The sequence below is a fragment of the Staurois parvus genome, unplaced genomic scaffold (genome assembly GCF_062004578.1).
Source record: "Staurois parvus isolate SC_StPar_1 unplaced genomic scaffold, SC_StPar_1.0 ptg000371l, whole genome shotgun sequence".
In the NCBI taxonomy this organism is placed as follows: Eukaryota; Metazoa; Chordata; class Amphibia; order Anura; family Ranidae; genus Staurois; species Staurois parvus.
The window spans coordinates 6,820,829-6,835,028 of NW_028318167.1; the positions used below are offsets into that span (position 1 = coordinate 6,820,829).

A 14,200-nucleotide genomic window follows, 5' to 3' on the forward strand; every position below is an offset into this window, starting at 1 on the left:
CTAATTTAAGAGATAAACTTGTCAGGAATGTCATTGAACCCCCTAAGTGGCTAAATGGTTAGCACTTCTGCCTGGCAGTACAGGGTCCTTGGTTTGAATCCCAGTCACGGCACCTCCTGCCTGGAGTTTTGCATGTTCTCCCTGTGCCTGCGTGGGTTTCCTCTGGGTACTCCAGTTTCCTCCCACACTCCATAGACATGCTGGTAGGTGAATTAGATCCTGTCTAAATTGACCCTAGTATGTGTATGTATGAATGTGAGCTAGGGACCTTAGATTGTACACCTCTTAAGGGTTAAGGACTGATGTGAATGTATAACGCGCTGTGCAAATTGACAGCACTATATAAGTACCTGAAATAAAATATTAAATAAATAATAGCAAACCCCAAACCAGTTTCTTCAAGGGTATAGGTTTATATGCTTGTGGAAGATGCTACAGCTGTAGTAGTGTTAATAATAATTTAAAAAAGAGATTTGCATTTTCAAGCCCTGTTACGGGTAAGGAATATAAAATACAACAATTTATATCATGTGATACCAAAAGGGTAGTATATGCCTTAAAATGTCCGTGTGATCTCATTTTATATAGGTAGGACCAAAAGAGCTTTAAAGGATACAATGCAGGAACATGTATATAATATAAATAGAGATTATAAACATCATTTTCTATCACAGCATTTCTACATAGCACATAATAGAGATGCCAGGCAACTACAATTTTGGGGAATAGAGAAATATATTAGCCACTGGAGGGGAGATAACAAAATTAGGGAACTCAGCAAAAAAGAATCAAGGTGGATTCGTGAAATGAAATGTTTAGCACTACTAGGTTTAAATAAAGAGTTTGAATTGACCTTTTTTATTAGTAATACATGACAATAATATATATAAACTGCAAGTGATGTTTTATTTACCTTTTAATACATTTTATTTTGTATTTTTTGTACATATTGTATACACATTTATATGTAAAATTATGGTACACTGTATAGAACCTGTTGGATATATATATATATATATATACATGCTATTTTAAAAGTATGGAGTATAATTTAGGGTTGTAGTAGTTACCATGCTTAGCAATATACACATGGTCCAAGTTAGCAGTGTTTAGACAACACAGAATACAGTGAACTGAAAAGTGCCAGTAACATAGCTTTGCACATTTGCTCAAAATAGTTCCTGGTGCAGATAATTTGTATTGGAATTTATCCAATAGACAGCAGGCTAAAGAAATATGGCCACCTCCATACAGACTACAGCAAAATGGCACTGAGGTGGATCATATATATAAGGGATGAATGCCCTGCTGCCCAATCATTCTCCCTGATGAAGCCATGTGACCCTGTGGCATAACGCGTGGGGGAGGGGCTTTGTCATCACAATGCTCGGTAAGCAGGAGTAAAGGATATCAGCTGGCTGTGTATGAAGGAAGGCTAAACAAGATCGATAGTGGCAATCTCGAGGAATTGTTTTACATTTTACATGTGAGTGGAATACTGCATATTTTAAAATGTTTTGTAAGGATAAAGCACTATGTTTTGGTTATCTTTTTTGGCATTTATCTGATGGAGGAGGATTACTAGGACATTAAAGGAGACCCAGACCCAGTGGACAGCATTGCCATCTCACTACAGTCCAATTAAGGGACACATTCTATGTATGACCTTACTTAGCGGTTTGATTGTAACATAAGGTGAAAGCACAACTAGTGGAAAATATTGCTTTCAATACATTACACAAGGTGAACTAAGAAGCATTCCATTTCTACATAATAGTGGATGGAAAAAAACATGGATCATGCATGGACACTTATTCAATAGATTATGTGATAGATAATTTAAGTTGTTTATTTATTGATAGTGGAGCAGGGCACTACATTGTTATTTAATCAACCCCTTTCATGCTGCATTACAAATACCATTGGCAATTAACCACCCCTCACAACCCCCCCCCCAAAGATTTAACCAATTCATCTGCAGATGCGGATGCCCGTCAGCTTACTTTCAGCACAGTGGTTCCTCTAGGTCACACTCACAGCACCGGCGGAAGCACTCCTGTTCCTCATCCCGCTTTCCCGGGCTCTCAATGATGCCACGCCGAGCTGGGACTAAGAAGGGCCTGTTGGGTGGAGAGTCCTAGGCTTGTGCTGGGTTCAGGAGTGCACTGGGCACAGCGTTTCAGCTCTGTGGGTCTGCCTGCAAGTATTGTAGTGCGGTCGGTGGTGGGAGGCTTTGTACATCAGTGTACACTTGTCCAGTAAGTTTTTACCAGCACATTGCTGGCCTTCCACCTACACTGCACCCAGGGCCTTGCCCCCCCTTGTCCTGGCCCTGAATATATTGGAAAGTAAGTGCCTACATAACCCATTGCAGTTCACCATCACTTGCAGGACATTTACTCTACAGATGAGCGAATCACTTATAATACACTTTGGCAATTGTTCTTGTGAACTGGGTCTAGAACATGCTCTACCAGGTAAATTTCTGATCCTCAAAATTGGCAAGTGAGCTAATTATTATTATACAGGATTTATATAGCGCTGACAGTTTGCATTTTTTACATTATGATGGAAGACAGTACACGAGACAATACAGTAACAATACAATTCAATACACGAGGGGTTCGAGGGCCCTGCTCCTTGGAGCTTACAATCTAGGAGGGAGTGGATAGTGGTACAGGAGGATATAGCTGTGGGGGATGGAGTGGTAGGAAGAGTGGAGGAGTTCAGTAATTAGCAGAGGGCGGGGTAGGCTTTCCTGAAGAGATAGGTTTTCAGAGTGCTCCTAAAGGTGAGCAGAGTAGGTGATAGTCTGATGGATTGGGGTAGGGAATTCCAGAGGATGGGGGAAGCCCTGGAGAAGTCCTGGAGACGAGCATGGGAGGAGCTAGCTATTTCTTTCTGAGAAAATTAGAACACCACACATGTTGTTGATGCCAGTCTGCCTGTGTTGGTGCCACTTCCTCCTAGACATTTTTTTTTTCCATGAGCATGAGCACTGGCTTTACTTTTTCCACAGTCATGGCTGAGTTTTTCCATTTTTGGCATTATGGATTGTAGTGTCTATAATCTGAAATACTGTATACTCTTTAAGTACTCCAGAATAAATAATAAAAAAAGGGGGAAGGGGGGTCCAAAGAAGAAAGCACAGACATTGTCAGGCAGCCTCCTGTAAATGCACTGACTCCCTGATTAACAGTCCAAATCTGAGAAACTGAATGCTACTTGCAGTCAAAGCTTAATGGAAAACAGGCAAAAATGCCATGTTTGTAGCCATCTGTTTTTTTTTTTATATTTTTTTAAATATGTTTATTTATAATAATTACTTGCATTCAATATTTGGTAAATGTCACATTTACTGCTTAATAAATACCCCACTATTTGAATATTTATCCTTACTGAACTATGTTCTTCAGAATGTGCAAAGCTTCTGTTTTTTTTTTAATTGGAAACATTTTCTGGTAAATTAGATAGCCCCTTTAACTTGTATTGTTATTCTTTATCATCAAAGGAAACTGGCATTGAAGCATCATCCAGACAAAAATCCAGACAATCCTGAAGCTGCCGAAACATTCAAGGAGATTAATAATGCTCATTCCATACTGAATGACTTATCGAAGAGGAATATCTATGACAAGTATGGATCCCTGGGATTGTATGTTGCAGAGCAGTTTGGAGAAGAGAATGTCAATGCATATTTCATGTTATCTAGTTGGTGGGCAAAGGTAAACAGTTATAAATACTGCAGTTTTTACCTTTATATATTTAGCAAACATTTTACTATCCTAAAAATTAATACAGCATGTAACACTGGAAGTTCTAAGTGAGTGGAGCATGCAGACATTGCATGTTTCGTTCATAAATGCAATGTTACAACTGGTACAATAAACCGTTCAGTGTTTATCAGTCATTTTGTTCTTTGATATTCACATATTGTTTGTTCCAGCAAACCTAAAAAGTGTAAAAGAAAAAAAAACACGAACATTTGTTTGACTTTAAAGTGGAATTCCACTCAAATGAAGCCCAAACCTACACCCATCCCCATTCCAAGACTATTCTATCTACCCTGTGAAAGGAGTCCTAAACCCCCTGCTGGTTTCAGTGTAGAGGAAGGACAACTGACAACAGATGCCACATAGGAAGCCTATATATGACATCATCGCCCAGGCTTTGCATCTATTTTCAGCAATCTCTCCTTCACTGAAGCCAGCGGGTGGAGAGATCATGTGACTGGACCAGATCGCCCTTAGCATAGGTAAGTATAGGCTTCTTGCCATTGCAGAGTAGTTAGAATGGGAGTGGGAGTACATTTAGGCTTAGTTAGTATTTACTTGCACTTTAACTAATTAACACATTGCCACCCCTCTCTGCTTAACGTAGTTTTTTTATCAGTTATTTGTAAAATGTTGTTTCTTTGTTTATAATGATGTCTAAGAAAACTTAATTTTTAAAACTCTGTTTTCCGATGCACATGTGCTCATTTTGAATAAAGCACACCTCTTTAGCCATTCCTGCTTTAGAAAAGCCACTTCTATTTTTGATATGGTTTTTCATGAGCCAAAAGGTGAGAACCCTATATTAGGGGCTGACATAGAGGAGCATTAGCCTGCCCAGCCTATTCTGTTGGAAGTTTGTGCCTGAAGACCCAATGCATTTTTGTTATAATGCTGGTGCAGCTATGGGTTACAGGCTTACATTCAGTAAAAGAGACAGCAAACACACAATACCTGATATTATGAAGGTCACTTTGTGATATTGTGTTGCAACCCCTCAACCGACAAGGGAGCAGTTCAAAGCTGCCAATTATGTTCAGTCCTTGGACTCTGCCAGACCCCTATGAGAAGCAGCAGATACTGCTACACCTAGACCAGGCTCACCTTCGTGGTCTGTTTACTTGCTTGAACAAGGTTTTCCATCCAGCTGCATGGACTCCTGTTCACCTGCAGACTCAGCAGAGATTTTTAAGGACATACATGAATCCCTTTATTCCTCTCAACAAAGTCCATGATAGACACCCTGGCAAAGCACATTACGAATGCTCTGAAACAAGAGTCAAACTGGCCATAGATGGTTCAAATCTTGGGCAGTTCAGCAGGGATCAGCTTAGATTCGAACTATGAATGGGCTGGCTGAATGTACCCAAGCTGAATGTACCCCCTGGGAGAATACAATGGCTCCATGGGAGGGATTCCCCAATCAACACTGAGAGTGTTGATAGGGGAATTAAGTGATTTTCTTTCCTGAAACCCAAGATTCAAACAGGCTTAAGGAGGCTCCCATTTCATTCAATGAGAAAGTAAAATGTATACCGAATAGAAAGAGGCAGTAAAATAAGTTTTATTATAGGTTTCAGTGACCGTATTAATTATTCACAGAAATTTGTGTTAGTGGCTGCAATAATAACCACCAGGCCTGGTTTAATTGGCAGTGCTATTTTAAACCCCCTTCAGTGGTGGTCAGTGGCAAAGATTTCACCCCCTATCTCATACTGATCATCAGTGGTATGGCTATCAATTTCCCCTCTGCATTGGTGGTCAGTGGCAGTGTGAGAGACAATATGTGTCCTGATGTGTCTGCAGAACAGGAAGTCAAGGAAGATCTCCCCAATCCAGTGGCAATAAACCTGAGAGATGTTTTAATCATTCCCTACTCCATCTAAATTAAATATATATACTGTATATATATATATATATATATATATATATATATATATATATATAAAGCCAGGAAGTTTTTATCTCCAATTCAGCTGCTATGCCCTTTCCTTCCATCTTTAGGTGATTTTGACTTGACTTCACCTCTGCTGGACAGGGTCTTGGTGTATCCCACATGTCACCAAACATGTATTAAAATTTTCCATCTTCCTTATCTTGTGTGGAATGAATTCCTTGCATACTTTAAGGCCTTGTTCACACCGTGCGTGCAGAAAAACTGATGGAAAATATATGCAGGTTTAGTGAGTTTTATACATGTTGCAGATTCCTGCGAAGTAAAAATCTGCGCATGATACCAATGTTGTGATGTGAACAGGGCAAATGGAGAACAATTGTTTTCTTTGTGCCCTTGCAGAACGTGTGCAGAAAAACTCACGTCTCTGTACACTGATGTGAACAAGGTCTAAAAAGGGTACTTTTTTGAGTAACCTCTTCAATGACACCCATGTAAATTCAACCACACCGGCTGACATTTTAACAAAATACAGTAGATGCATTAATTTTGCGTACAATGTTCCCTGATCGCATTTTGTAATTTGCTCATTCTGTCTAGGGCTTGTTTGCGATCTGTGGACTTCTGACCGGTTGCTACTTCTGCTGCTGCCTTTGCTGTTGCTGTAATTGTTGTTTTGGAAAATGTAAACCAAAACCATCAGCTGGAGAAGATTATGAGTACTATGTGTCCCCGGAAGACCTGGAGGAGCAGATCAGAACAGACATGGAATCAGGTGCTATATATAGTTCTGTACATGTCCTAAAGAGGTAGTACAGTATATTTTCAGTGAGCGCATATTATTTATTTTTATTTGTTACTTTGAATTCATTTTTATATGATTTTCACATTTATGATTTTAATCTGATTGAAGTGTTTTCAAACCTAATCACCTAAAGTGATATTACAGTCGACTTTATTTTTGGCTAAATGAGCTGCTAATTGCAGTACTTACATGCTGTTGCTGTTTTTATAATTTTTGACCTCTGATCTTCCACTTCATACTGCCCCCTAGCCACACTGCTTGACTCTAGGTATATGGGTGCCCCCTGTGTCTGCCAGGACCTATGGAGTCTAACTGGATTTTCGACTACTTGTGCGCTCCCATTTCGAATTACAATGTTATGTTGCAGCAGTTCCAGAGAGGGACACAGAGCCAAAGCCATGCTGGTTCAGGAACAATTTTCAATCACCACTGTGAAGGAGGATGAGAGGCATGGCTTTGGTTGTGTTTCCCTCTCGCTCTGCCTGTGTGTTCGGCAGGGGACACCCATATACCTGGAGTCAGGCAACATGGCCGAGAGGGGCAGTATGAGGAGAAAACGTAGAGGAGAACAATTATAAAAACAAAAGCATGTAAGTTCTGTTATTAGCAGCTCATTTAGCCAACAGCATTAAATTAATATCAATTTAAACCAAAATATATTGTTGCACATGTTAATGTAATGTCAATAGGTTTAGTCGTTTTTTTTTAACATTTCCTGCTTTTCATTAAATCATACCAAGTGATCTTTTCAGCAAGGTGTATCCACAGGTACTTCCTCTCCAGGGTGACAACACTAACTCAATAACTCTGTCTTGCATGCTCCCATGTTGGACTATAAGCAGCCATGCCAAAGCTCAGTGTATTAGCATGTTTGCTGTAGTCACTACAGTAAAACTGCATAGTTCAGTCAGCACTGGAGCACGCACACCTCCACAGGAAGTTCATGCAAATAATCTACCTGTTGATTATTGTACAGAGAAATTATTCTTGAACAAAGAAATGGGGAAACTGTATTGTTTTAATTGCCAAAAATGTGGTCCTGTTTTACTTACAATGCTCTACAAATCTTATGTGAGATTTTCAGTTCTACTTTAAATACTGAGATTTAATGTTCAACCCCTAGGGAGAGTTCTGCATTGATCCAGGCTTCCTGCTTAAAGTTATTGCAAGGTCTAAAATTATTATTATTATTTTTTTTAATTTATAACAAGCAGGTTTATTCTTACCTGTTTGTGCAATGAAATTGCACAGAACAGCCCCTAACCTCCTCTTCTCGGGTCCCCTTCGGTTCTCCTTCTCTTCATGGTGTGCCACAATAGGAAGCAGCTTGCATGTGTGCTTGATCCGGAGCTGCACTGCCTGCTCCCTCATCATAGGATTTCAATGGCTCCTTCTGCTCTCAGCCAGTTCTTGAGGAAATCCGCATAGTGCATGGGTGCATAACCTGTGGCCCTCCAGCTGTTGCAGAACTACAAGTCCCATGAGGCATTGCAAGGCTGACAGTTACAAGCATGACTTTAAAAAGGCATGATGGAAGTTGTAGTTCTGTGACAGCTGGAGGGCCACAGGTTGAGCACCCATGGCTTAGTGTGTGGCTGCCCCTCATCCTTCATCCTCTGGTTAGAGAAATTGAAAAAGTCAAGATGAAAATTGTCAGCCGAAAGATGACTTAAACCAATCAGAAACAGCTGCTGTTTGGGTATGTTGTCAAAATACAATATGCACAGAGGGAAATTCATTTATCCACTCTGTATACTGTACCTGTAGATTGATAAAGAAAAAAAAATACCTGTCAATGTATGGCCAGCTTTAGGCTTGCATTGTGACAAGGAACACAACTACTTTCAACTATTCCCACTATCAAGAGGGAAGCAAAGCCTCCATGTGTAATACATAAATATGGAAAATCTATGTACATAAACAATTATAATCATACAAAGATACACCACTTTTAAAATAATTAACATACATTAATAGTATCATTTACAGTACATCTGTAAATGATACTATTTAGCCGGCCTAATGAAGGCTGTGTTTGTAATATGAGAAGGATATCCTACTTTAAGCAAACCATTGTCAATTGTTATACAGATGACTTGTATTGTAATTATAGATCTGCCCTAAAATGAAATTAGCTGTTTCAATGTCAATCTTGTAGTCCTTTGATGTTAATGATCAAAGCCATCCTGGTCAGACCTGAACGTGATTTCCTGCCTTGTGTGTCATAATTTGCTGACCAGTTGACTATCCAGTGAATATTATTATTATTATTATTAATAACAATAATAATATTTTTATCCAGTCAAAAGTTTTTGTATTTGTTATAATGGGTGCAGAGTTTGTACTTTAATACAAAACAAAATACACAACATTTGGTGGTGGTGATATAGTACAAGATATTAACAGTTTTCATGAGATTATTTACTGTTCTATACCTTTTTCACTCCAAGTTTTATTTGCCATTGTTGATATAGTGAGTCTGTTACTCAATCTTTCTTGAAACAGATGCATTCTTCTAAAGCAGCCAAATTCCTTGAAGGTGTTCATGAAATGTGGCTAATGTAATAAAGCCACCCATATGTGTTATAGACACTCATGCCTGCCAGTTTATTGGCAAAGATTGTTTCTTCATAGGTCAAAACAAAGGCTCTAGGAAAGGAATTAAATGTTAATGAAGTGAGTCATTGAACGCTAAGAGCAAGAGACAGTAGTAACTTTGTTACTGGAGAACCCCACCCCCCCAAAAAAAAAAAAGAAATGAGTGAAAAGTAAAAACTTTGACCATCCATAGACATGGGGATCCTGCAGGCGTGTGATATTATCCTGTTCTCAAAATGATTGTTATGTGTCAGCTATGGCAGGGAATTTCAGTCCCATCTTGGTGCAGCAGATGTTACATGAGCAATGAGAGCATTCTATCATTTTTAATTGGAAAATTAGAAATTGCATGATTGTTTTTGGACACTTTTCAAATCCTGTAAGGTTTTTTTATATTAGTTTCTTACTAAAAATTGATTGTGTGGATGTTTGATTTAGTTACCTTGGTGGCTAGCAAAATTAAAGTAGGGTATTACTACTACTTCCAGCTCAGTGAGTATTATTGTCATCTTGGCAATTATTTGATGCATAACCTACTCTAGTTAATAAATCCTATTATGATCACAGTTATCCTATTATCTGAATCCTGGTTTATACTAATTTAGCTGGTTTAACCCTTAATTAACCTATAAAACCTTACCTCCTCTAGGACATCTTACCCTGAACCTAAATCTTAAACTGTCACCAAAGATCCATTATCTCCTGCGCTCAAAGACTCAGATCAAACGGGCATTAGTAACAAACAGAGTGTTTATCTGCTGGTGATCAGAGGTTGTGCAGCTCTATCATGAAGCTGGGGAAGCTTGATAAAACTGTAGAAGAGGATGAAAGAAAGAGCGCAAAAACCTTGCGCATTACCTCAATAAATAGTGACTAATTTTATTTAATTTAGGAAATATACTCACAAAGGTGACGGTAAAACAGGCATAAGTAAACCATATCCACACAGGGTTACAGGTAAATCCAAAGGGGGGGATAAAAACTAACGCGATTCGAAGGGTGCTCCCTTCTTCATCAGAGCTGATCAAAAAAACAAATACAAAATTCCCCTCAAAATATTACTTGAATCATGAATATTCAAAATGGTATAACAGGTGGTGATACTGTAGATGAGCAGAACAATACACATGAGAATACTCATAAAAATGGCAATACGTATAATAATAATAATAATAATAATGATGTCAAAAAACACATACAGAAAAGGTATATATAAAAAAATATACACAAAAAAAAATAAAAAAAATAAAATCTTAAACTTATACCTCAACAATACGAGGAGCAGAGTGGGCGGCTGCATACAAATCAACCAATCTCTCCATTATCCTCCTGCAGCTGCTGAATCCCTGCGGGAGGGAGAGGAGGAAAAACCAGCATTCAGGGGCTGCAGGAGGAACATGGAGAAATTGGCTCCTCTACACACAGCTGCCCCACGCTGTGCTACCTATCCAGCATTTTTCTGTTGCCCCCTGTGTGCTCTCCAGCCCCCCTGAGCTCTTCCCAAGGTCTCTCCTGCCCCCCCCCCCTCTCAGCTCTACCGGCTCCCCCCTCCCCTCTACCACCAGCTTCTGAGGGGGATGTGTCAGGATGGAGAGTAGGGAAGGGGCTGATAAAAATGTAATTTACTGGCCCATTCATTTACTGAATTGACCAGTACTGATCACTGACTCTGTCCATTCATAACTGAAAAACATAGTAAACTCTGTTTACTATGTTTCATTTTGTAAATAATCAGGAAGCTATGTCCATTCATTCAGTACAGCTGATGCTGAAGATGCTGATGCTGTCCTCAATCTCTTTTCTCTGTCTCAAAGGTGGAACATCAGAGGTTTGTTTGGACCCCTGATATCTCACCAAAGCCCCCCAATGTGGCTCCTAAAAATTTTTTTAATAATTTAAAAAAAAAATAGTAAAAAATTAAAAAATACTGAAAAGAATAAAAACAAAAAAATACTGACACCAGTGGCAGAACTACCAGGGTCACAAAGGTCGCACTTGCAACCGGGCCCTAGCGTTCTGCCCCCTGGCCCTGAGGAGAAGGGCCCTAGGGGCCCTTCATGGTTTCTTCCCCTGGGGCCCTGAAGGTTTCAGTTATGCCACTGATATTGCAGCTTACCAGATGTGGTTGCTTTCTTAGTCTAGTTTTTTAAGGCTTTTTTATCCTTTTTTTTACCTGGTTATCCCGCCAAAAACACATTTCCTGTTCTAAGATAACTACACTGTTTCTATGAAGGAGCAGCATTGTTACCCTAAGCTGTCAGGAATCAAGGAGTGACCAGAAAGGTGTGGACTGACACAGGGAAACGCAGGTTTCAGGTATAGTATAATACAGGTTATTATTAGCCACCCAGATATATATATAAACGCACAGTGAGCAAACTAACCTTCCACTAATCTTAGGAGGTGCAGGAACACAGGCGTAGTCAGGGCTGGAGAGGTGGAATGGTCAGGCCGGCCGTAGGGTTCTGTAACGACTGCCTGGTGGTACCTCTAGCGGTCCTCATGGCAGGATTCCCCAGGGCACGGAGTCTAAGTCCCAGTCTGCTATTCACCAGGGCTCCTGATGGTGGGGATGGACTTGGAGCAGACAGGAACCAGGTCGCGGCCCCTGAGTACACCTGCTAGTGATAGAGGGATCCGCCAGAGGTATGTGCAGGTACGGCTGGATCCGTGCAGGATGGATGGATGGCAGAGTAGTGAGCGTGGTCAGACGGGCCAAGTCAGCAACGTGCGGGCAGCAAGGTATCAAAGGAGCAGGCAGAGAATGGTCAAGGTCACAAGCCGGGTTCAGTAACTCACGGACAGCGCAGTACAGAGGATCAGGCAGAAGGATGGTCAGGGATGAGCCAGTAGTCAGAACAGGAGACGGTCAACAGGAATCAGGATCAGGCAGGGTCGGCAACAAGGTATCTTCTCACAGGAACTAGGAACAGGATACAGGGGCTCATGGGAAAACATACACCAAGGCCCAGAGCACAGGCCCGGCCATGCCCCATATACACCCCTCCGTAATCAGCCCCAGGTTTGGCCGATTGTGAGCTTCTGGCTGCTAAGAGCACCCGCTGGTCAGCTCTGGTACTGCAGCCCACACGGCAGGAGAGTCCCACCACCAGTGCTGAATCCATTCCTGACATAAGCTGATCTCTTGATTTGGATTGCAAACATTACCCCCTTTCTTCAATTCCATTACATAAGGAGGAAGAGTTGTATATTTTACAGATGATAGCTTGAAAAAATAACATTGTATATAACTTTAGTTCAGAAAACTGGAAGTTACAAGGATTCTGGATTTCTATCAGGATCAACAGGTATTTTTTTTGTACTTGCAGAAAACATAATTAACCTGAAAAAAATGCAGCCACTACATTTAAGGACTAGTGAATTGTGATATATTACATTTCTGTTCCTGTGTTTAGAGATATTTTTACCTCACCCTAGATTAACTCTCCATATGATACTTAAATAGCTTAACACTTGAAGTAGAATGTACAGTATATATTTACCTAATTTTAGTCTGTTTTGGTCCAGTCATGTGATCCCCTGAATCAGTGAGTGGTGGCTGGAAATGTCACTAAGGTCACTTTAACCCAAGCCTAACCCCTAACATTATTATCCCCTTTTATTCCCTACTTTCGCAAAATATTAGGCTATCCTGCACAGGTACCAAAAATACAAAAACCCAATGTGTTGTAAATCTTTTTTTGAATGACTAAATGTGGAGTTAATTAACAGCATGTATTAATGTATTAAACTCAGCACATTTATGGCAATTCTTGGTTGAATCTGACATTTACCCCTTTATAAGCAGAGCCGCTAGCGTGTTCAAGTCTTCACATTCTAAGCACTGAAGCACCACTCTACAGTTCTCAGAGATCAGAATCAGCAAACAAGTGTGCAGATTCTGCTTAACCCTTGCACTACTGGAGCCTTTTGAATTTTCCTTTATAATTAATATGCAATTTTTAAAATGCACATTTTGTGCATGAAATACACTTTAAACCCCAAAATAATATATTGTTTTTGAAAGCAGAGACCATGTTGAATAAAATTGTGGTAGCTGCATTTTTTTACGTGAAATTTGCACTACTCTTAATCAAATCCATTTTTTCAGTAAATAAATATATTTCAGTAAATCAAATATATTTAGTTCATACAAACACAATTTACTCCCCAAGCTGAAAGCAAAGGGAAGGTGAGTTTCTCTTTAATGAGACATTGGAGGTCTATTAGGGCCCTAATGTCACCTCTGCTCTCTGTTAAAGTTGATCAAGCACAGAGTGTTCAATCAGCTTTTTTACAGGGCAGAGAGGTCGGGGGGTTGACAGCACTAAACTTGGAAGTGTTCAGAATTAAGCGCATCCAGGGTCATAATACCTAGGGGAAATCGGGGCAGGATGTTCTCTATCCAGGCCAGGTATAGACTGGGGCAGTGGCCATCCTTTTGTACTGTTTTCCATCCTCACACCTGCCACAGAGGTCCCAGGCAACCTGGAGAGACAGGTAACCCAAGTACACATGGTGGGAGGGCACCTTACATGTAGACTTTACAGCTGCTGAAATCATTTCTACTACAGAACTGACAGCTGGGAGTGAACAGGTAAACAAACAGCAGCAAAAAAATTAAGGAACTGTGGAGAGTCCACAGAATCTGGCCGTAATGTTTTATATAAAACCTAGGTTAAAGGTAAATTGGATGGATTTTTTGACCTTAGCAGAGTTGCAATGTCACTTGTAGAATATTATTATTGTATGTTTTTGTTAATTTCAACTGCTCTTTGAATAATTTAAAATGATTGTAAACCCTTAACTTTGTTAAACAGCCCATTCAGTTTAAAATAGAAACGAACAGCAAAACATTTGTGTATAGATATAAAAAAAACATATAATAAAAAACATAGAAATACCCTTTTTCCATTTTTTTTTTTATAAGTGATCAAATTCCCTCTGTTCTCAGTTGCATAAGAGCTAGGGGAAGAGAACCAGCAGCATACTCATCTTTCCAGTGAAAAGCTGTGCAGGGGAGGGGGTGTCAGAACAAGTCTAATCATTGGAGGAGAGCAGACTGAGTTCCCAGCATAGCTAGAGTACTGACCACAGTGCTTAGTGTGGTCAGCTTTTGATATGAAAGCT

The 14,200-nt window shown here is 39.9% G+C and overlaps 1 protein-coding gene across 1 annotated transcript in view; it reads left to right on the forward strand.

Moving 5' to 3' along the window:
* Positions 1 to 1,362: 1,362 nt before the first annotated feature.
* DNAJC5B (DnaJ heat shock protein family (Hsp40) member C5 beta) overlaps positions 1,363 to 14,200 on the forward strand; it is a 57,053-nt gene continuing 44,215 nt past the window's right edge. The window contains exons 1-3 of the mRNA XM_089685339.1: positions 1,363 to 1,486; positions 3,512 to 3,725; positions 6,268 to 6,442. Coding sequence (XP_089541465.1) covers positions 1,485 to 1,486; positions 3,512 to 3,725; positions 6,268 to 6,442 — 391 coding nt within the window. The 5' untranslated portion in view covers positions 1,363 to 1,484. The remainder of the gene's footprint in view (positions 1,487 to 3,511; positions 3,726 to 6,267; positions 6,443 to 14,200) is intronic.